This window comes from Capricornis sumatraensis, chromosome 3 (assembly GCF_032405125.1).
Source record: "Capricornis sumatraensis isolate serow.1 chromosome 3, serow.2, whole genome shotgun sequence".
NCBI classification, from domain to species: Eukaryota; Metazoa; Chordata; class Mammalia; order Artiodactyla; family Bovidae; genus Capricornis; species Capricornis sumatraensis.
The window spans coordinates 48,657,189-48,680,911 of record NC_091071.1 but is presented as its reverse complement, the minus strand read 5'-3'; the positions used below and the strand labels follow the sequence as shown (position 1 = coordinate 48,680,911).

At 37.8% G+C, this 23,723-nt stretch overlaps 1 protein-coding gene across 1 annotated transcript in view; it reads left to right on the top strand.

The window, feature by feature from the left end:
- The window catches only part of UGGT1 (UDP-glucose glycoprotein glucosyltransferase 1), a 109,432-nt gene that overhangs the window by 64,761 nt on the left and 20,948 nt on the right, over positions 1-23,723 (top strand). The window contains exons 19-29 of the mRNA XM_068967379.1: positions 934-1,054; positions 4,758-4,856; positions 6,005-6,028; positions 6,514-6,608; positions 8,611-8,817; positions 9,595-9,726; positions 10,512-10,642; positions 13,771-13,866; positions 16,574-16,676; positions 16,917-16,996; positions 17,459-17,648. Of these exons, the coding sequence (XP_068823480.1) occupies positions 934-1,054; positions 4,758-4,856; positions 6,005-6,028; positions 6,514-6,608; positions 8,611-8,817; positions 9,595-9,726; positions 10,512-10,642; positions 13,771-13,866; positions 16,574-16,676; positions 16,917-16,996; positions 17,459-17,648 (1,278 nt within the window). The remainder of the gene's footprint in view (positions 1-933; positions 1,055-4,757; positions 4,857-6,004; positions 6,029-6,513; positions 6,609-8,610; positions 8,818-9,594; positions 9,727-10,511; positions 10,643-13,770; positions 13,867-16,573; positions 16,677-16,916; positions 16,997-17,458; positions 17,649-23,723) is intronic.

Genomic DNA, 23,723 nt, shown 5'->3' with positions numbered 1-23,723 from the left:
TTTTTTAAAAACTTGACTGTATATTTGGTTCACATGTTTCCCCTGAAAATCATGTTGAAGTATGGTTTTGTGTGAAATATTTTCAGTGTGAAAGTTTATAAGTTTCCACAGCCACATATACTAGATCACCTTCATGAAGTACAAGTATTTCTGTAATATGAGGAGCATGAAAGGGAAGAGTTAATGATAAATGATTTCTTCTTCCCTAGTGTAATCGTGACCCTGGAAATACAGGATTATTTGGATGTCTGAGATTGAAAAAGGCTTGGGGTAATTTTTTTTTTCAGAGAATATTAACTTCTTTAGTGAAGTCATTTGGCTTTGTTCTTTAGAGAGAAGCTTACTGTGAGAAGATCTCAAGATGGGTTTTTTGCTTGTGTTAACTCCAGTTTCTCAAGCTTGCTTGTTTCTGTGGCAAGATCGAATAAACATGGGTTTGTATTTCACATGCACTTCTCATTAGCTTTGTGGCTTAGAGTAAGTTATTTAACCTTTCTGTACCACATCTTGCTCACATTGTTGAACAGATTAGAAATACTGTACATAAAGAGCCTTGCCTGGCAACGACAGGAACCTGTAATGGGGTAACTTCTATTTTTAGCTGTTACTAGTATGTTAGAAGATAATATAAAGTTAATGATGTTTTAGTTCCTAATAAATCGCTATTGATCAATGGCTCAGTGGGTAAAGAATCCGCCTGCAGTGCAGGAGATGCAGGAGACACAGGTTTGATCACTAGGTGGGGAAGATCCTCTGGAGAAGGAAATGGCAACCCACTCCAGTATTCTTGCCTGGAAAATTCCTTGGACAGAGGAGCCTGGTGGGCTACAGTCCATGGGGCCACAAAGAGTCTGACACGACTGAGCAACTGAACACTACTCATATTTGTTTAACGTGCATCTTACTGGCATCCTGTTTCTTTTTTTCCGGTAGGGTGAACTGTCCCATGATCAAGATGTGGTAGAGTATATCATGAATCAGCCAAATGTTGTTCCACGAATCAACTCCAGGATTTTGACAGCTGAGCGAGAATACCTGGACCTAACAGCAACCAGTAAGTAACATTTCAGGAACACTTTAGGCTTTTTTGATTTGTCTTTCAAAATCCTGTATTTATTGGATTGTAATGTTCAGAAGATAATCCAAGATTGTGACACGATTTTGTTTAAACTCTTTGTACCTTGATTTCATTATGAAGTGAAGTGAAGTCGCTCAGTCATGTCTGACTCTTTGCGACATCATGGACTGTAGCCTACCGGGCTCCTCTGTCCATGGGATTTTCCAGGCAAGAGTACTGAAGTGGGTTGCCATTTCCTTCTCCAGGGGAACTTCCCGACCCAGGGATCAAACCTGGGTCTCCTGCACTATAGGCAGACGCTTTACTGTCTGAGCCACAAGGGAAGCCCCCTGATTTCATTATATGAGCCTCTAAATTTACAAGAGTTTCCTCCAGAGGAGAGAAATTCTTCCTGGATAAATCTTTGTAAACTCTGAAAGTTATTCAGTGTCTTTTAAATGCCAGCTCAACATAGGCACTAGATGGTAGGAATGGTCCTGGATTATTGACTTTCTTACAGTCCTAAAGCTCTTAAGCAGCTGTTTTCTTCCTAGTTCTGGTGTCAATTTCAGCAATAATGTTGACAAATATCTCAGAGAACTTTACTCTGTGGACTTACGAATGCCTATTTAACAAATAAAGCTTCATTGAGAAATATCATTCTTGCCATAAAAGTCAACCTTTCAAAGTGTACGGTTATAATGTGTACTGTTTTTAGTATATTCTCAAAGTTGTGTGATCGTCACACTGCCTAATTTTAGACTCCTCCAAAAGAAATGATGTACCCCATTAGTAGTTCCTCTCCATTTCCCACTTCTCCTGTCCTTTAGCAACTACCTGATTTAGTTTCTCTTTCTATGGATTTTTCTGTTCTGGATATTTTATATAATTGGAAGCTTTTTGTGACTGGTTTCTTTCACTAAGCATAAAGGTTTTTAAGGTTCCTCCACGTTGTAGCCTGTCTCAGAACTTCCTTTTTATGACTGGATTCCTTTTCTGTTGTATAGACAGGCCATACTTTGCTTATCTGTTCCTCAGTTGATTAATGTTTAGGTTGTTTCCACAAGAATACACTTTTGTTGCTCATGAAACTGAATACCGGAAAAACAAACAACCCAGTCAAAAAGTGGGCAAAACACATAAACAGATTTTTCTTCAAAGAAGACATGCCAATGGCTAATAAGCACATGAAAAGATGCTTAACATCACTCATTATTAGAGAAATGCAAATCAAAACTACAATGAGACATTACCTCATACCAGTCAGAGTGGTCATCATCAAAAATCCACAAACAATAAATGCTGGAAAGCGTGTGGAGAAAAGGCATCCCTTTTGCACTGTTGGTGGGAATGTAAATTCATACAGCCACTGCGGAAGACCATATGGAGATTCCTCAAAAAACTGGGAGTAGAACTACCATATGACCCAACCATTCCACTACTTGGTATATACCCTGAGGAAACCCAAACTGAAAAAGGCACATGTACCCCAGTGTTCACTGCAGCACTATTTACAATAGCTACAACATGGAAGCAGCCTAGATGTCCATCGACAGATGAATGGATAAAGGAACTGTAGTACATATATACAATGGAATATTACTCAGCCATATAAAGGGACACAGTTGAGTCAGTTCTGATGAGGTGGATGAACCTAGAGCCTATTATACAGAGTGAAGTAAGTCAGAAAGAGAAACACAAATGTTACATATTAATGCACATATATGGAATCTAGAAAGATGGTGCTGATGAACCTTTTTGAGGGCACCAGTGGAGATGCAGAGAACAGACGTGGGGACATGGATGGGCAGAAGGGGAGGGTGAGATGAACAGAGAGAGGCATGGGGGCACACACTACCACGTGTAAAGTAGACAAGCAGTGGAGATTTGCCCTGTGACTCAGGCTCAGATGGGGCTCTGGAGCAACCTGGAAGGGCGGGAAGAGGGGGGAGGTTAGAGATGGAGGGGACACATGCACACCCATGGCTGACTCGTGTTGATGTATGGCAGAGGCCAGCTCAATATTGTGAAGCAATTTTCCTTCAGTTAAAAATAGGTAAGTTTGGAAAATGAAAAAAACAAAGCAAAACAATGCCTTGTTAAGAAGTTAACCCCAGGTGCAGTTTGTTCTTTTGCCTCTGCTGGAGACTATGGAGGCTGCTTTAACAAACTGCAGGGTATAAAATAGAGATATCATTATTTGCTCAGGAAATCTCACTGGGGAAGAAAGGATGTGTGTAATGGTGAAGTCAAAACCCAGTGTATTTGTCGTGGTCGTTGAGTACAATAAATATATACATCTATTTGTGATTGGTACTTTATTGTGGCTATCTATGTTCTACTTTAAACTAAATTCCTTTTCTTTCAGGCAGAAGAAAATGGTTAAATATAGGCAGAGGAAAAAAATATGCTTATATTTGGAAAAAAAAAGTAGTTAAGAAAATACTTTTTACCAGAAGAATTAGTAGTGCAAGTCAGGCAGTATTATGAATCTTCATCCTGTTTGTTGTTTCCATCATTTTAAATTAAGCTGTAAAGAGTTATCTTTGGAGTACTGATGAATAAGGAACATAAAAACAGTGCTGTGTTTTGGGATATCTTTCTCCACTGAGTGTTAACAGCCTCAACTGTGACATGATGCTAGTCCACAGTGGCAAGGATGTAGTTCACTTGGTGAGCATTTTGAAGCTGTCAGTGAAAGAGTAACTGGCATCCTCCTAACCCAGTGGTTATAGCTCCATCATCTACACTGCTCTTGGCCTTTGCTGTCCTGCAACCTAGTTTTAAGGCCATGGTGCTTCCTCCCCTCCCCTGCATATAGCTAACAGTATGAATGGACTATGTCTGTCATAAATTGCTTACCATTTCTAGAACATTGATTGAGCAGATTGTAGGCCCTCAGTGTGCTTTGTTGAATGAAAAGATAGACTGGTGAGTGGGTGTACAGACCAATAGATGGGAGGGTGGGCAAGCAAGCTGTGCTTGGAGGATAGGGCAGAAAGCAGGGCGTTTGTATTGGGGTGTGAGTAATGCAAAGACCTGGAATGATTGCTGGAGATACAGGGTTTATGATACCAGGCTGGAGACCACTTTGTAGGTCGGAAGAAATTATGAAGTATTTAGACCAAGAGAGTGACTTGATGAAGCTGGAATTTTGGTAGGAGTAATCTGAGGGAAATGATTAATAAGAGCAATTGCCCATAGGCACTAATAGGAAAAATATATATCTAAAAATGGCCTCTTATTTCTTTTAAGGTTAAAAATGTTATTATGATAGACATGAAATAACTAAAATATGAGTTTTCTTATATTTTCTCTCCCATTTATCCCCTCTTATCCCAAAATAGAATAGGGAAGAGTTTACTGGAGGGATGGACTATGGAAAGGAGAGATAAAGTCTCTTTAAAAGATCATCCTCTAGGTATAAAGTGAAAAAGTAGGAATAAAATTAATTTAAATCATCAAACTAACACATATATGAGAGTTATGTGTAAGATGGGTATGTTTTCTCTTTGTGTCTTAAAATATGGTTAATGAGGTAGGGGTCATGTTGTTAACTTGTTCAGTGAACTTAGAACAATATATTTTGCTTGAGCGTTTTGTTAAAACATATTATGGTCAAATCAGATTATCAATTGAATGTTAAGATTAGATTGAATTCAGGCATATTAATTATAAATCTACTTTAATTTTTTTTCAGATAACTTTTTTGTGGATGATTATGCTAGATTTACCGTCTTGGATTCCCAAGGCAAGACTGCTGCTATAGCCAACAGTATGAATTATCTGACTAAGAAAGGTAATACATTTTAGGCTTACCTTGGATTCAACTTTTTGTTTTTTTTAGTATCTACAAAAATTTAGTGTCTGTTGAGAAAGAGATTCCATAATTTCTTTTATTTTTTTGTATAATTATTTAAGTCTAGATATTACCTATTTAAATTTAATTTTTATATATATTTGAAAGTTCAGATGTTATCTTTATAAATTTTATGTGCTGTGTGTGCGGTGCTTAGTCGCTCAGTCATGTCCAACTCTTTGTGACCACGTGGACTGTAGCCCATCAGGCTCCTCTGTTCATGGGATTCTCCGGGCAAGAATACTAGAGTGGGTTGCCATGCCCTTCTCCAGGGGATCTTCCCGACCCAGGAATTGAACCAGGGTCTCCTGCATTGCAGGCAGATTCTTTACCAGTTGAGCTACCATAATAGACATAAAAGGCAAAAAGAAAAATTTTTTTCATGGTTCAGAATGGAAAAAGAATTATGTAAAAATGGTTTAATGGATTGTAGATTGGTTTGACTCACCTCTTCAATGATAACATTGGATTAAATTTTTAGGATTTATAAGATAAGTGAAAGTCGCTCAGTTGTGTCTGACTCTTTGTGACCCCATGGACTATGCAGTCTATGGAATTCTCTAGGCCTTTCCCTTTTCCAGGGGATCTTCCCAACCAGGGATCATCACCCACATTGCAGGTGGATTCTTTAGTAGCTAAGCCACATGGGAAACTTGGTTCAAGAAATCCTTGTGAACATTTTTAAGCTGATTTTGATACAGAGTTCTTTATGCAGATCAAAATTATGTAAAATGATACCCTTTTAATGGAAGACAGATGTTTTTCCTCCCTGGTCACATTTATTACCCTTTCAAAGCACCAATTGTCATTTAAGGTAGCTATTTTTATTACCATTGTAGTTTTCTCCCAGAGAGAAATTCTGGCTTTTCAAATGTATATTTAAATACAGGCAATTGCTCCATTTGGTTCCTCAAAGAAATTGATTCTGGGGAGTCCCTGTATAGTTCTGTAACACAAATAGGACTAAGAACTAGAAAAAAATGCATAGAGGATGTTGGGCATTATTTAAAATTTGTCTCTTAAGTTGGCATTAATTAGAGAAATGATATTTTCTTTTTTTCTACTCTTTTTCCTTTACTTTTGTCCAGGAATGTCCTCCAAGGAAATCTATGGTAACTTTAAACTTCGGAATGTTCTATTCCTTTTATTTATTTTTATTAATTATCTTATGTGGTTCAGGCACTGTTGTGATTCAGAATTTATTGCTACTTCATTGGAATGTTTCTGGAACCTGTGGGTAATTTATCAATGCAGATGAGTTCTGTGTGTTTGTAAAGAGTTATATTTTAGAAAGTTACAAATGAATATGATTAGAGACTATCATATTACCCACACTCTCAAAGACTCTTTTTCATTTTACATGCTAACAGATGCCCAAACCAAAATAGAATTAATAAATGCATGTTTCTAGTTTCTAATTAAGCCACATGGAAGGTTATCATACTTTCATTCTGGTATCAAAGTTTCGCTGCTTTTGCCTTGTATCTTTATTTTTTGCATGGCTTGCAGAAATTATTTGACTTAATAGCAGTACTGAAACATAGGATGTGGTTTCTCCCCTCCTCCCACTCAGTATGTTGTGTTTGTTTTTCTACAGATGATTCTTTTATTAGGCCAGTAACTTTTTGGATTGTTGGGGATTTTGATAGCCCTTCTGGAAGGCAATTGTTATATGATGCTATTAAACATCAGGCAAGTATCTACTACTTCAGTCTGTATCTTTGTTTGAGGCTGCAGTATCTTCATGAGCATCAGTGTGCTGATAATATTCTGGTGAGGAGGCTGAATCCTGCATTTTTAGTGCTTGGGGAAAAGAAGCATTGTTTTCTCAGAGGTCTGGCAACTATTGAGAAAGCCGAGAAGACTGCAACATTCTGACTTTTTTTCTTTAAAATTTTGTTTATTTATGGTTGTGTTGGGCCTTTCTCTAGTTGTATGGAATGGGGCCTCCTCTTCGTTGCAGTGCACAGGCTTCTCATTGTAGTGGCTTCTCTTGTTGCAGATCATGGGCTCTAGGCCGCAGCTCAGTAGTTTTGGCAAACGGGCTTAGTTGCTCCACAGCAATGTGGGATCTTCCTGGAGCAGGAATCGAACCCATGTCCCCTGCATTGGCAGGCAGAATCTTAACCACCGGACCGTCAGGGAAGTCTGGGAATAGATTCTTTTAGAGGAAAAAATAACGAGCTCTTCATCATAGACAAGTTTTTGATTGCACAACTGTTCATGCCCTTGCTGAAGAGATGCTGCAAAGTTCATTTTGTATATTGTGTGGAAGAGACAGAGTCCTTACCTTGACAGAGGTCCAGATATAGGAAAAATATTACGCAGGCACATCAGCGCCTATGTAATAGACGTTGGTGTAGGCATGCAGAGGGATGCACATACAGGTGGCCTGAAAATAGCAGTGGTAAACAGTTGAAAAAATATCACCTCTTCTAGAGATCCTCATTGTCAGAGAGAGAGATTTCCTGAGTGGTTTCAGATTGGATCTTCATCCAGGTTTTGCATCCACCCCCCCACCCCCCGAACCCCGACCTGTGTCCCCTTACCACCCTGTGTCCCAAGGAGGCTCACTGAAATACTGATGTACTGAGTACCTTTATTGTCCAAAGGAACAGACTAGATGGTGTGGTCAGTTCAGAGTTGTATTTGAGAGCAGTCCTGGAAGGATGCTATACGTATAATGCATTCTTAACTCAAATTGATAAAGCTTGTGTGGTGGTAAAGTGGGAGAACAGGGAGGGAATAATTGAGGTGATACATAGGTTCAGAAGACAAGCATAAATTAATAGGATGTACATTGTCACTGTGTGACCACCACCCAGGTACAGAAATAGTTACCTGAAAGTATGGCCCTGCCTGTGCCCTCGCCACTATCCCTCTCCTGTCCTCCTCACAGCCTAGGTTTACCTGTTACTTACTTTGTTTAAATAGACTCTTACAATATTAATATGTGTTTGTTTGCATTTGATTTCTTTGCTCAACATTTTTGAGATTTATTCATGGCTTTACAAGTGGTGGTAATTAGTTCTTTTTCATTGTGCATTGGCTGTACCAGAGTTTTGTTTGTTTAGTCTGTTGGATGGACAGTTGGTTTGTTTCTAGTTTGGGGCTAGAAGAATGCTGCAGTGAATACTCATGTATGTGTTTTTAGATACACAACAGTATGAATGATACACCTGAGTATGAATTTCTGTTGCTATGGCCCTTTTTTGGTTTTTTTGGGTCCTAGATATCTTCTTCCACATGAATTTTGACTTTTTACCTGAGGAGAGATGAATTTTTGCTAGAAATCTGTAAAGGCCATGTGACTGAAGGGTTTGTGGAGCCCTTCAAGAGGGTTGTGACTTGTGGTAGTAAAGATGGGTGTAGTTGGGATTCACATGCCCAAGTGAGGCATAACATGCATAAGAAGAACGCAAAGTGTGTTGGGGAAATACAGGACTCTGACAATCTGTAATTTATACCGTATTTACAGAGATGGCAAGAAATGAATTGGAAAGGTAGGTTGGGGGCCAATTCATATAAGGGTTTGAATGCCTACTTACAGCATTTTAATTTTATTTGGTATGCAGAGGAGAATGACCGAAGACTTAAGTGTTATTTGCTACTTATGGAATGTGACTGATGTTAATGCTGCTTTTTAAGTTCAAGACATCTACCATATAACTCTTATTTCGCATTTTGTAAATAGAAATCCAGTAACAATGTTAGAGTAAGCATGATCAATAATCCTAGTGAAGATATAAGTTACGAGAAAACTCAGATCTCCAGAGCAATCTGGGCTGCTCTCCAAACCCAGACCTCCAACTCTGCTAAGAACTTCATCACAAAAATGGCCAAGGAGGAGACTGCAGCGGCCCTGGCTGCAGGAACTGACATCAGGGAGTTCTCTGTTGGGGTAAGTCTGTGTATTGCATGAGGCTGCCTTGTTCTGCTATTTAGAAGTTCATTCCTATGGGCTGGTTTGTCCTGTTCCTGTTGATGTCAGGATTTGTGATTGTAGTTCTGAGCTCAGAGAATATTTTTTAAGTTGGAAGAGCCTTTCCAATAAATAACAATTCTGCGATTTTCCCTTTACTTCACTTTAAACTTACTAGGTTTCATGATGTGTATACATGAGTTTATGTATGCTTTTAAGCACAAAGCCATTGGTTTTGTAAGTTTTTAAAAGGTAGATAGTGTTTGACTTGTTTGTAAAGCAAAGACAAATATTTGTTTCTAGAGATTTAAGCTACTTAATGAGTTAGAGGCTTATGTGTTCTTGATATATTTTCAGTATAAGTCCAAATTAATTAATTTATATATTACATACTTTTCATTGTTGTATAATTTTAAAATTTTTTATAAAATGATGAATGTATTTGATGTTTCAGTTAGAAAAAATGTTCTATCTTGAAATTAACAAGATTTAAAATGCATGATAAAGTTACTGTGAATTATAGTTTGCCAATTGAACTATCACATAAAGGACCAGAAAAAGGAAATAAGCAATTACTTAAGTGAGAGGTTGGGAAAAAATGGGAGGAAATGTGGAAAATGGAGACATCATAATGTTAATTATTAAAATTAGCCATAGCTTTCCTCTAGAGCATTTTATGATTTATTCATGTGATTATTAATTTTTGTGGTTTTCTTAATAACAATTACTTTTCCTTAATAACAATTACTTTCCTAGGGCATGGATTTCAGTCTTTTTAAAGAGGTCTTTGAGTCTTCCAAAATGGATTTCATTTTGTCTCATGCCGTGTACTGCAGGGATGTTCTAAAGCTGAAGAAAGGACAGAGGGCAGTGATCAGCAATGGAAGGGTGAGGATTTTGTCCTGAGACAAGGTTGCCTTCAAATTAGATTAGTGAACAGTCTTGGCAGCTTTCTTCTCTGAAGCTAGTAAACTCTTCAACAGAGCCACTTTTTCCAAAGGTGATTAGGGCTTATGCGGTGCTGATAATCATTACTGCCCCCTTGTTTCAAAGAAAGTTTGCTCATTTGGACACAAATGTCCTTTCATGAAACCTTCCTCCTGTTTAGTTTTGCCCTGCGATTGTGTAAGTTGGTGAGAGTGTGGTTGCTCTCAGAACATAAATTCCTAAGACCTTTGATACATAAAGTGTTTGTCCTATGTGGGGATTAAGTTTATGGTTTGTGCAGTTTATGTGAACTTAATTGGTTTACGCTTAGAATACTTCATAAATATCTGCAGACGCGGAAATGAGGCTAGACAGACATACTAAACTTGAAACTCTTAGCACTGAGGGTGGAATCTCTGGTATCTACCACTGCATTTCTATTTGGCTTTTTTTTATTCAGTGAGAATTAATGAAAATGATATTGCTGTTTTACTCCAGAGTTTGCTTACTGTAAAAATAGTGTAAAATATTCAAGTCTACACTCTGTTGAGTGTGGAGGAATTGATCAGGGGATAGCCATATGAGTTGATTTGGCTTTTATTTTCACTTTTTTCATTGATTTAACTTAGACATAAATATGATTTGGGTCTGTAAAGTGATTTGGTTTGTAAGGTGGCCTGAGGACAACCAAGGGCTTCTCTGCAGCCCGCTGATTCCAGCACTGACTACCCTGCTCTCTTTCACAGATCATTGGGCCATTGGAGGACAGTGAATTCTTTAATCAAGACGATTTCCACCTCCTGGAAAATATCATCTTAAAAACTTCAGGACAGAAAATCAAATCTCACATTCAGCAGCTTCGGGTAGAAGAAGATGTGTAAGTTTTGCCATAGAGGTTAATCAGTTCAAGTCATAGGGGCTCTGTTAACTGGACCTTCCTCACGCTTAAAAAAAAAAAAAGTTAAACATTTATTCTAAGATGTTTTATCTCTAGCTTTAAAATATAATAATTGTCTTCATTTCAGGTTTACTTATTTTTGCTTCCATTGAAATGAGTTAATTTTGCAGCAAGCTGTTTAAAGAACTGAATTCTCTCCATTTTGATTTTTTAAAAATTTTTGATTGTGGAAAACTTTAAATATATGCAAAAGTAGAGGGGTGATTTTATTTCTTTGGAATACTTATGGAAAGACATAGTTTTCCTCATTATCTCTATAATTACCCTTCAGTTTTATTTTTAGGAAAAAAAGGCAAATTAAGTCTTTCTTTTTCTTTATTTACTAATTATTGAATAATGAGTTTTTTGTTATGTAGTCCAAAGGTGATGATGATGAGTTGATTATTATTGGTTCTTTATTGTTATTTTAATCCTTTTCAGTGTTATTACTAGCTTATGTATTTTAATAAGTTATTTCTCAAAGGAAGAAAAGTAATTATTTGACTGGTCTATGTACGTGCTGTGTAACTGAAGCTCATATTCATATTCACATGGTTTTTGGCATTAAATATCAAATAGATGTGTAATTGGAGGATGTATGTTTATGTTTAATGTTGATGAACCGTGATACCTTTTTCCACAGAGGCTATACCGTTTTACTTTCCCATCAGTAATGCATAAGGGTTCTGGTTTCTCCACGTCCTCATCAACGTTTGTTATTTTTAGTTTTTTTATAATACCGATTCTAAATGGGTGTGGTATCTCCTTGTGGTTTGTCATACTCCCCTAACAATTAGTGATCTTGAACATCTTTTCATGTGCTTAATAGACCCTTTGTCTATCTGGGAAAAACTGTCCAAGTCCTTTGCTCATTTTTAATTATTTATTTTGTTGATGAGTTGTAGGAATTTGTTTATATTCTGGATATCAATCCTGTATAGCTGTGTGATATGCGGATGTTTGTTCCCCACTCCATGGATTGACTTTTCACACTCCTAATAGTGTTCTTTGATGCATAGTTTGAGGATATAGAATTTTAAAGTTTTTCTGTTTTTTCTTTTCTTCATCTATTTCATCACAGCATGATGTTGCAGAGTTCAAGATGCATGTCTTAGTGTTGACTTTGATAGCTACCAAAGCAGCCTCTTTGCCAAGTTTTATGTGATATGAGAAGGAATCTTTTTTCATCTCAGCCAAACTGGGGTCACAGATAAAGGTTTTGTTCTTCCTCATTTGGTGCTCCTTGTTTTAGCCTATGAAATGCCTCCTGGATACAGGCCAGGAGCTAACCTGTGACTTGAGGCCACTGTGTCACAGGCATGGGCTTGATGTGCTCCTTGGACCACTCCCTCTCTGTCTCCGGAGCTTGTGGCGAGCCCCTTGGAGTCCCTGCGGACTGTATAATTGCCAGACTCTGCACAAAAGGCTTGTCTTTAAGCAGCCAGAGAGGGACTGGGTGGGTGCTGGGTGGATATAGACAAGTAAGGTAGCTTTGGGCTTCCTTGGCAGCTCAGTTGGTAAAGAATCTGCCTGCAATACAGGAGACCCCTGGTTCCATTCCTGGGTCGCAAGATCCGCTGGAGAAGGGATAGGCTATCCATTCCAATATTCTTGGACTTTCCTTGTGGCTCAGCTGGTAAAGAATCCGCCTGCGATGTGGGAAACCTGGGTTTGATCCCTGAGTTGGGAAGATCACCTGGAGAAGGGAAAGGGTATCCACTCCAGTATTCTTGTTTAGAGAATTCCATGGACTGTATAGTCCATGGGTTGACAAAGAGTTGGACACAACTGAGCAACTTTTTCTTTCCCTTTCACTTTCAGGGTAGTTATGGGGGTGCCAAAAGATTGATACTAAAACTTTAAGGGTTTTCAGAGTGACCTTGCTTGCCTAAGGTTTTCCTTAGTGCCAGAACTGCTCCACCTTGGAGTGGCCCCTTGTGACAGCCACAGCTCTCATGCCTGACCCAGACCTGCAGCTAAGAGGCTATCCTCAGCTCCCTAAACCTCAGTTGTGACCTCTTTGATCAGGGAGCTCATCCCAGGCCACGTTAGTGTCTCTTGACATATTTTGTGACAATGTTGACACATCACAGGAAACAGATGACCTGTTTTATTTTGTTTTCAGAGTTAGTATTGAGAAGTACCAGGGGATATAATTTGATATAGTTGTTTGGTTCAGTGAGAGAATGGATGGGCTTGATTCTAGTTCAAATATATTCACAAATATATTCAAATATATTTTAACCTTCTTAGAATTCAGTCCTTGGTTCAGCAGACTAGAGCATTCTTTTTCAGTCTCATGATTTAGTACAAAATCTTCCTTGGTTAGAGATCAAGTTAGGAGGGGTGGGGAACACGGAAATGCTTTTCTAAGTTGTTTACTGTAATGTTGATTATAATAGTGTAATAGATAATGATGTATTCATAAATATAATACTATGCAGTTATTGAAAATATTGATGTACCCCAACAAAATAATGTTTGTAATGTATTATTAAATGAAAAATCAGGTTACCAAATAATTTAGTACCACTTTTGTGTGTGTGTGTGTATATATATATATATATATATATATTTTATAATATAGAAGAATTATGAACTGAAATGTTTTCAACACTTATTTCTTAAATATGCTATTATTGTGTGTATCTCCATTTTCTCCTTATATATTTTTTTCTGAATGATTTTTGGTAAATTGTGATTCTAATGATCATAAAAAGTAATAAAGTTATTTAGAAGAGGGCGAGGGAGACACAAATGACACTGGCAGCCTGCTCTGGGCCAGGCTCTGAGCTAGGTGCTTTAGTTTGTATGTTTAGCCAGTGTTGGTTTTACAAGAGCCACTCCAAATAGGTGTTACCTCCATTTCACATATGGAAAAATCAACACTTACTGCTGGGCTATAAAACTAATCAGTGACACAGATCTGTAGTTTTTTTTCTCATGCCTATTGGTACAAAGTTTATTTCTTCAAACCATGTCTTTGGCAGTCAGTATGTAGGTTGATTGTAACACCTGGGAAACCTTCAGTCAGAGACATGCTAAATTTTCACCAACCAATCTTTCAGGGCCAGTGACTTGGTAATGAAGGTGGATGCTCTCCTGTCAGCACAACCAAAAGGAGATGCAAGAATCGAATACCAGTTTTTCGAAGACAGACACAGGTATAGAATCAGTGTTGAATGTATGCATAGTTTTGTTTTCCTCAGCTGCTTTATTCTGCCTTTTAAAGTGTATTTGTAAGTGTGATATGTGGCTTTCATATATGTTTATACTCATACATAGAACTCATAACAGAGCTCAGTTGCATAAAAGTTGACATTTATTTCTAAATCAGTTTAGTTCTGAATACACCCTTTGAGAAAACAGAGCATTTCATAAAGCAGATCAGCTTTATTTTATGATATTAAAGAATAAACAGTTGTTAGACCACTTGTCTCTTCACCATTTTTTGAAACCTGTCTTGTTTTCAATAAAATAAAAATAAGTGTAGCATTATAAGGAAGTCTTTTGTCATCTGTCTTTTTGTCTCTTGTTTTCCAGTTTTTTATTTTGAAAAGTTTCAAACTTGGAGAATAGGTGAAAGACTATTACATTGAACACCCAAATATCTTTAACCTAGATTCACCAATTATTGACATTGTGTCACAATTTATCCATATGTGTGTGGATGTATGGTATATATTTGCATACAAACGTAGTGTGCATTCACATTTTTGGCAACCATTCAGTTCAGTTCAGTCACTCAGTCGTGTCCGACTCTTGTGACCCCATGGACAGCAGCATGCCAGGCCTCCCTGTCCATCACCAATTGCTGGAGTTCACCAAAACTCATGTCCATTGAGTCAGTGATGCCATCCAACCATCCTCTGTCGTCCCCTTTTCCTCTTGCCTTCAGTCTTTCCCAGCATCAGGGTCTTTCCAAATGAATCAGCTCAATGCATCATGTGGCCAAAGTAAGGAGTTTCAGCTTCAACATTAGTCCTTCCAATGATCACTCAGGAATGATCTCCTTTAGGATGGACTGGTTGGATCTCCTTGCAGTCCAAGGGACTCTCAAGAGTCTTCTCCAACACCACAGTTCAAAAGCATCAGTTCTTAAGTGCTCAGGTTTCTTTATAGTCCAACTCGTGAGAGTCTCACATACATGACTACTGGAAAAACCATAGCTTTGACTAGACAGACCTTTGTTGGCAAAGTAATGTCTCTGCTTTTTAATAGGCTGTCTAACAACTTTTCTTCCAAGGAGTAAGCGTCTTTTAATTTCATAGCTGCAGTCGCCATCTGCAGTGATTTTAGAGCCCCAAAAAATAAAGTCTGACACTATTTCCACTGTTTCCCCATCTATTTCGCATGACTTGATGGGACCGGATGCCATGATCTTCATTTTCTGAATGTTGAGCTTTAACTTTTCACTCTCTTCTTTCACTTTCATCAAGAGGCTCTTTAGTTTTTCTTCATTTTCTGCGATAAGGGTGGTGTCATCTGCATGTCTGAGGTTATTGATATTTCTCCCGACAATCTTGATTCCAGCTTGTGCTTGTAAACATTGTTATATATCATGCATTAATTCTCTGGCATCTGTCTCCTGAGTACTGGCAGTATCTCCAGCAATTTAAATCACTGGCATACCTCAGCAATTTAACCTTGATAAAGCAATGTTATGTAATATCAGTCCATTTTCTGATTTCTCTGAAGCCCAGTAATGACCTTTTACAACTGTTTGTTGTTTTGGTCCAGCTCACATATTGCAGTCAGTTACTGTGTCTCTGTAGTCTCTTCTAAGGTAGAACAGTTTGAGGGTTTTTTGTTTATTTGTTTTTGTCACTCTTTTATAACATTGACTCTGAGGAGTCCAGGCCAGTTGTCTTGTGGAATGTCCCACAATCTGGGTTGTTTTCTCATGATTAGATTTAAGGTTAAATTGTCTTTAGGAAGAACTCCTACGGTTGATGTATGCAGCACTTACTTTACCAGTCAAGTGTATATCTTTTTGCACATCAGAATCACCAGAGGCTTTAGCTGCAGAAGCCTGCATGCTACTCTTCTATGATTTTGATTTAATTAGTTTAGAGTAGATTGGACTTTGGTTAATTGACCTGTGGTTTCTCACAGTCGGTCCTTGTGGGGATAAAATTTGAACAGACTATTTGCCGTAAAAATATTTGTTTAATTATGACTCTCATGTCTATGAGTGGCATTAATTCTCAAGAAATTTCCAACTGTGATACAGACTGATTGTGAGAAGTTCTTTATAGCTTGAAAGCCATCTAAAAGTCTAGCAATAAGGAATAGCTTAAGTAAACTAGAGCAGGTTCACTTGGCACATTGAAGATTATTTCTTTTTCAGGATATTAATGTATAACAACATGGAAAAATCTTTATAATAATTACAATTTCTGGGGGAAGGAATGAAGTCATTATAAGGTTGCTGATATCTTGTAGGTGCATCTGATCTTTATATGGGCATATAAGGAGGACTGTATAGAAATATGTCATACAGTGGTTGAGTTGGGATGGTGAGATTTTATGATTCTTTCCTGTTTCTCTCTTTTGCAAATTTCTTATAATATTCTTACATTTCTTTTACTATTTAAAAACATCAATTTCTTCTTTCCTTACAACCTTCTTGCCAAGAAATAAAAATTGGCATAATGTTCCTTAACTGTTAAAAACAAGCATCAGAAACTTTTAGAGGGTTTTGCAAGCTTTGAGGTAAACAGAATCACATAGTTGACCACCATGTAACCTTATTGTTTGAGATCTAAAGTTTTTTGGAAAATGCTAAGAGATTTGATTAGTTGTATTGGATGTATTGTCTTCCTGCCCGCACACCTCCAGATTAATGTTTTATCTTGTTGATCTCTGTAGTGCAATTAAACTGAAACCCAAGGAAGGGGAGACGTACTTTGATGTTGTGGCCGTCATTGACCCTGTCACCAGAGAAGCACAGAGACTTGCCCCATTGCTTCTGGTAGGTACAGCTGCAGAGGCAGTGCCCGTGTTTTGTCCTAATGATAGGTAAGTGGATTTTGATTGTGCACTAGAGCTGTGATTTCTAGGGATTTACCCTGTGCAGAATTTATAGGATTTATTATCTTTGTGTTTTTTCTTGAGATACACATTTCTGAAGAGAAAATGTAAACATTTTGTCTCGAGTATCAGTCACTTTGTAGGAAAAATTTTTGTTTTATCATTTGATTTCCTCTTTTAGGTTTTAACTCAGCTGATCAACATGAATCTAAGAGTATTCATGAACTGCCAATCTAAACTTTCCGACATGCCATTAAAAAGGTAAAGCCAACTGGCTAAGAAATCAACCCTTGGAAAAAATTGCACTCAGTCTGAAAGCTAAAAATTGAATGTAAAAGATCAAAGGGATTTATGTATGGACATCATGTTTAGAAAAAAAATCACTTACTGAAGTTTTGCTAAATTTCTAAGAACTAATCTAGAGTTTGAAGAACTTAGTATGAGTGCGGAAGCTAGGGGCACAAGCTTTTCCCCTCCCCACAAAATGCAGGAAGGAATGACCTCCCCCACAACCCCACCTCCCCCGCTCTCCTTGCATCTTCAACAACCATAGGACATACAGTTAGGGCAAGAGATGGTTTTGGAAACACTTACTTACTGTGGAAGGAAGGTCTTCCAAATCCAGTTTGTCTTAAGTCACTTGTTTACCTGTGTAGATGTGTATAAGCTCAAAGGTTGTAGTTGCATTAAAAAAAGTTTAACACCTTTTCTTTTCCATTTCAGCTTTTACCGTTATGTCTTGGAACCAGAGATTTCTTTTACTTCAGACGGTAGTTTTACTAAGGGGCCAATAGCAAAATTTTTGGATATGCCACAGTCTCCTCTGTTCACTCTGAACTTGAACACACCTGAGAGTTGGATGGTAGAGTCTGTCAGAACACCATATGACCTTGATAATATTTATTTAGAAGAGGTAAGAGTATCATTGCTTCCCAGTATTTAATCCCACATAACCCTGTTGAAGATGTTGTTATGGTAGTCTCTGATAATCTCCCTATAGTCTAGGGGTGCTTCTGAAACAGTAGTGTTCAAGTAACAGGCTCGTTGAGATCAATGTCACATACCATAAAATTCCCCCTTTTAAAGTATACAGCTCAGTAATTTTAGTATATTCACAGAGTTTTGCAGCCATCACCACTATCTAACTTCAGAAAATTTTCAACACCCCTAAAACTAACTCCATTCGGTTCAGTTCAGTTCAGTTGCTCAATCGTGTCCAACTCGGCAACCCCATGGACAGCAGCACGCCAGGCCTCCCTGTCCATCACCAACTCCCGGAGTTTACTCAAACTCATGTTCATTGAGTCAGTGATGCCATCCAACCATCTCATCCTCTGACCTCCCCTTTTCCCCCTGCCTTTAATCTTTCCTAGCACCAGGGCCTTTAATGAGTCAGTTCTTCACATCAGGTGGCCAAAGTATTGGAGTTTCAGCTTCAGCATCAGTCCTTCCAGTGAATATTCAGGACTGATTTCCTTTAGGATGGACTGGTTGGATCTCCTTGCAGTCCAAGGGACTCTCAAGAGTCTTCTCCAACACCACAGTTCAAAAACATCAATTCTTCGGCACTCAGCTTTCTTTGTAGTCCAACTCTCACATCCATACATGACTATTGGAAAAACCATAGCCTTGACTAGACTAACTCCATACTCATGAGTAATCACCCCCAATTCCCCTTGCCCTCTGACAACCACTAATCTATTTTCTGTCACTTTTTTGTGACTGGCTTCTTTCACTTAAATTATTTTCAAGGTTCATTCATATTTTGGCATTTATTAGTACTTTATTCATTTTTATTGCCAGATAGTATTCCATTGTACGGATATTCTATGTTTTATTTAGTATTTATGATATCCACTGTGTGGCTGTATCACTTATAGACATTTGGGTTGTTTCTGCTTTTAGACCATTATGAATAATGCTGCTATGAGCATTTGTACATAAGTTTTTATAGATATGCTTTTCTTTCTCTTGAATATATACATAGGAGTGGGATTGCTGGATCAGATGGTAATTTTATGTTTAACTTTTCAAGGGATTGCCAAACTGCTTTCCAGAGTGATTTGCCCTAATAACAAATGACATTGAGCATTTTTTCATGTGTGTTTATTGGCCATTTGTGTATCTCCTTTGGAGAAATGTTTATTCAAATCCTTTAAAAATTGACTCATCTTTTAATTGTTGAATTGTAAGAGTTCTTTTTATATTCTGGATACAAGTCCCTTATCACATATATGCCTCACATATGTTTTCTCCCATTTTATATGTTGTCTTTTCACTTTTTTGATGGTGTCCTTTGAAGCATATAAGTTTCTGATCTTCATAAAGTCTAATTTTCCTATTTTTTCTTTTATCACTTATGCTCCTGGAGTTATATCTAAGAAACCATTGTTTAGTCCCAGATCACAAGGGTTTACACCAGTGTTTTCTTTTGAACTTTTGCAATTTAAAACTCTTACATTTTTGAAAACTATTTATTTCCTTGATACATTTGGAGTAACTTCTTTGTGTATGGTGCCAGGTAGCGTTCCAGCTTTATTCTTTGTATGTGGCTATACAGTTATCCAAGCGCTCTTTGTTTTAAAAACCTATTCTTTCCACATTAAGTGGTCTTTGTGCCTTTGTCAGAAATGAGTTAACCCTAATGTGAAGGTTTAATTTTGGGCTGTCAGTTCTAGTCCATTGATCTACGTGTCTGTCCTTGGGCTAGTACCACATTGTCTTGTTTACTGAAGCTTTGTAGTAAGTTTTCAAATTAGGAAGTGTGAATTTTCCAGTTTTTTTTTTTTTCAATGTAGTTAATGGCTATTGTGGGTTCTTTGCATTTTGAAATCAGCTTATTAATATCTTCAGAAAAAGCTGCTGTGATTTTAATAAGAATTTCATTAAATCACTAAGTCAGTTTAGAGAGTATTGCCTTCTTAACAGTATTAAGTGTTCTGAACCATGAATATGGGATCTCTTTCTGATTATATAGGTCTTTAATTTCTTTCAACAATGTTTTATAGTTCTTAGTATACAAGCCTATATAAGACCATATCATCTGCAAATAGGGTTTTACTTCTTTCTTTCCAATGTGATGCCTTTTATATAATTTTCTTAATGCATTTGAAAAATTTTAAATTACTGATTCAATCTCTTGCTGTAGGTCTGTTTAGATTTTCTGTTTTGTCTTGAGTCAGTTTTCAAAGTTTGTGTATCTTAGGAGTGTATCCATTCTATCTAGGTTATCTAATTTGTTGGCATACAGTTTTTCATAGAATTTTCTAAAATTTAAATTTTCTAAAATTTAAATTTACTTGATTTCAATAAGTTGGCTCTTCTCTTTTTCTCTTGGTCAGTCTAGCTAAAAGTTTGGCCATTTGTTGATATTTGTGAAAAACAAGCCTTTGGTTTCATTGCCTTTTTTTTCTTTTCTTTCTGTATAACAGTATTTGGAGTTCCTAAGGTAATTAGTGCTTTTCCCCTAACCCATTTTCAAAGACAGTTCAGTTTCATTTCACTTATGTCTCTTACCAGCCCTCACTCTATACCTAGCTTAGAGTGTATTAACAAAGGAACTGAAAGACATGGTCTTTACCTCCAGGGACCGTATAGTGCCTCAGAGCATCCTTCCTTTATAAACCATTTGCCATTGTGTCTGCCCGGAATATCTCCTGTCACGGTTTAACCCTATTTTCTGGTTCTGGCTTCTTGGGAATTAGGAGACTGAAAACTTGAGCAGAGTTACCAAAGGACTTTGCAGAATTCTTTTCGTGAGGTTGAATAACTAGTTTCTTAAAGAAGAATCTCTGTGCTCACTTCAGCGGCACATACACTAAAACTGGAAGAAGGATCCTTTAGGTCTAAGCTGATTGAAGCAGAAAGAGAATGTGTGTGTGTGTACACATAGGTACACACTTGCCCTTTCCCAATCCTATCCACCACATTTTTAACAAATAAAGAATACAGTTTTTGCCCTTGAGGAACTAACTTTTGTTGAAGAAATTATAGATTGGCCACAAAAAAGCACGAAGGAACATTGCACAGAAGTATACAATCAAATGCAAAGCAGATTTCTTCCATATTTCCCAGAGTTTTTGCTGCTCTTTTTTAGGCTTCCTCCAGTTTCTCTGCATTCCATTGAAAATACAGAGCCTGAGACTTCTGAGCATGTGGGGGTTTCCCTCTTACCTCTTAATATTATACTTTTGGAATTTAGTATTGCAGTAACATGTTAAGCTCCAAATAGTTCCATTATTAGCATTAGATAAGGCTATAAAACCAAGCCTGAACTAGCTTGGGATAGAAACTCTTTAATTATTAGTTTGGTGCAAGCATAATGATGATTTTGGGCCACGAATTTTAAATCATTATAACAAGGCTCAAACATATCTTTATTAATCAGAATAAGAACATTACAATTAACATGCTTTTGCCAATGAGAAATAAATTTGTTTAATCTTGTAGCATAAAAATTCATGATTTGAGGTTTGATGAACTCATGGAAAGCATTTTCTGCCTCCTGTTCATTGTGGAAGCATTTTCCATGCATAAAGTTGTCAATATGTTTGTAGAAGTGGTAGTCAGTTGGCAAGAGATCTAGTGAATTTGATAGATGAGGCAAAACCTTATAACCCAATTCGTTCAACTTTTGAAACATTGTTGGGTGTTGTTGTGAAGAAGAATTAGGCCCTTTCTGTTGACCAGTGCTGGATGCAGACATTGTAGTTTTCAGTGTTCAGTTCAGTTCAGTTGCTCAGTCGTGTCTGAGTCTTTGCGACCCCATGAACTACAGCACACCTCCCTGTCCATCACCAACTGCTGGAGTTTACCCAAACTCGTGTCCATTGAGTCTGTGATGCCATCCAGTGATATCATCCTCTGTCGTCACCTTCTCCTCCCACCCTCAATCTTTCCCAGCATCAGGGTCTTTTCAAATGAGGCAGCTTTTCACATCAGGTGGCCAAAGTATTGGAGTTTCACCTTCAAAATCAGTCCTTCCAATGACCAGCCAGGACTGATCTCCTTTCAGATAGAATAGTTGGATCTCCTTGCAGTCCAAGGGACTCTCAAGAGTCTTCTCCAACACCACAGTTCAAAGCATTAATTCTTTGGCACTCAGCTTTCTTTATGGTCCAACACTCACATCCATACATGACTATTGGACAAACCATAGCCTTGACTAGATGGAACTTTGTTGGCAAAGTAATGTCTCTGCTTTTTAATATGCTGTCTAGGTTGATCATAAGTTTCCTTCCAAGGAGTAAGCATCTTTTAATTTCATGGCTGCAGTCACCATCTGCAGTGATTTTGGAGCCTAAAAAAATAAAGTCAGGCACTGTTTCCACTGTTTCCCCATCTGTTTGCCATGAAGAGATGGGACCGGATGCCATGATCTTAGTTTTCTGAATGTTGATCTTTGAGCCAACTTTTTCACTCTCCTCTTTCACTTTCATCAAGAGGCTCTTTAGTTTTTCTTCACTTTCTGCCATAAGGGTGGTGTCATCTGCATGTCTGAGGTTATTGACATTTCTCTCGGCAATCTTGATTCCAGCTTGTGCTTCTTCCAGTCCACCATTTCTCATGATGTACTCTGCATATAAGTTAAATCAGCAGGGTGACAATGTACAGCCTTGATGTACTCCTTTTCCTATTTGGAACCAGTCTATTGTTCCATGTCCAGTTCTAACTGTTGTTTCTTGACCTGAATACGGGTTTCTCAAGAGGCAGATCAGGTGGTCTGGTATTCCCATCTTTTTCAGAATTTTCCACAGTTTCTTGTGATCCACACAGTCAAAGGCTTTGGCATAGTCAATAAGCAGAAATAGATATTTTTCTGGAACTCTCTTGCTTTTTCCATGATCCAGTGGATGTTGGCAATTTGATCTCCGGTTCCTCTGCCTTTTCTAAACCAGCTTAAATGTCTGGAAGTTCACGGTTCACGTATTGCTGAAGCCTGGCTTGGAGAATTTTGAGCGTTACTTTTACTAGCATGTGAGATGAGTTCAACTGTGCGGTAGTTTGAGCATTCTTTGGCATTGCCTTTCTTTGGGATTGGAATGAAAACTGACCTTTTCCAGTCCTGTGGCCACTGCTGAGTTTTCCAAATTTGCTGGCATATTGAGTGCAGCACTTTCACAGCATCATCTTTCAGGATTTGAAATAGCTCAACTGGAATTCCATCACCTCCACTAACTTTGTTTGTAATGATGCTTCCTAAGGCCCACTTGACTTCACATTCTAGGATGTCTGGCTCCGGATGAGTGATCACACCATCATGATTATCTGGGTCATGAAGATCTCTTTTGTATAGTTCTTCTGTGTATTCTTGCCACCTCTTCTTAATCTCTTCTGCTTCTGTTAGGTCCCTACCATTTCTGTCCTTTATCGAGCCCATCTTTGCATGAAATATTCCCTTGGTGTCTCTAATTTTCTTGAAGAGATCTCCAGTTTTCCTATTCTATTATTTTCCTCTATTTCTTTGCATTGATCACTGAGGAAGGCTTTCTTATCTGTCCTTGCTATTCTTTGGAACTCTGCATTCAAATGGGTATATCTTTCCTTTTCTCTTTTGCTTCTCTTCTTTTCTCAGCTATTTGTAAGGCCTCCTTAGACAGCCATTTTGCTTTTCTGCATTTCTTTTTCTCGAGATGGTCTTGATTCCTGTCTCCTGTACAATATCATGAACCTTTGTCCATAGTTCATTAGGCACTCTCTTAAATCTAGTCCCTTAAATCTATTTCTCACTTCCACCGTGTAAAGGAATTTGATTTAGGTCATACCTGAATGGTCTAGTAGTTTCCCCCACTTTTTTCAGTTTAAGTCTGAATTTGGCAATAAGAAGTTCATGATCTGAGCCACAGTCAGTTCCCGGTCTTGTTTTTGCTGACTGAATAGAGCTTCTCTATCTTTGGCTGCAAAGAATATAATCAATGTGATTTCGGTGTTGACCATCTTGTGATGTCCATGTGTAGAGTCTTCTCTTGTGTTGTTGGAAGAAGGTGTT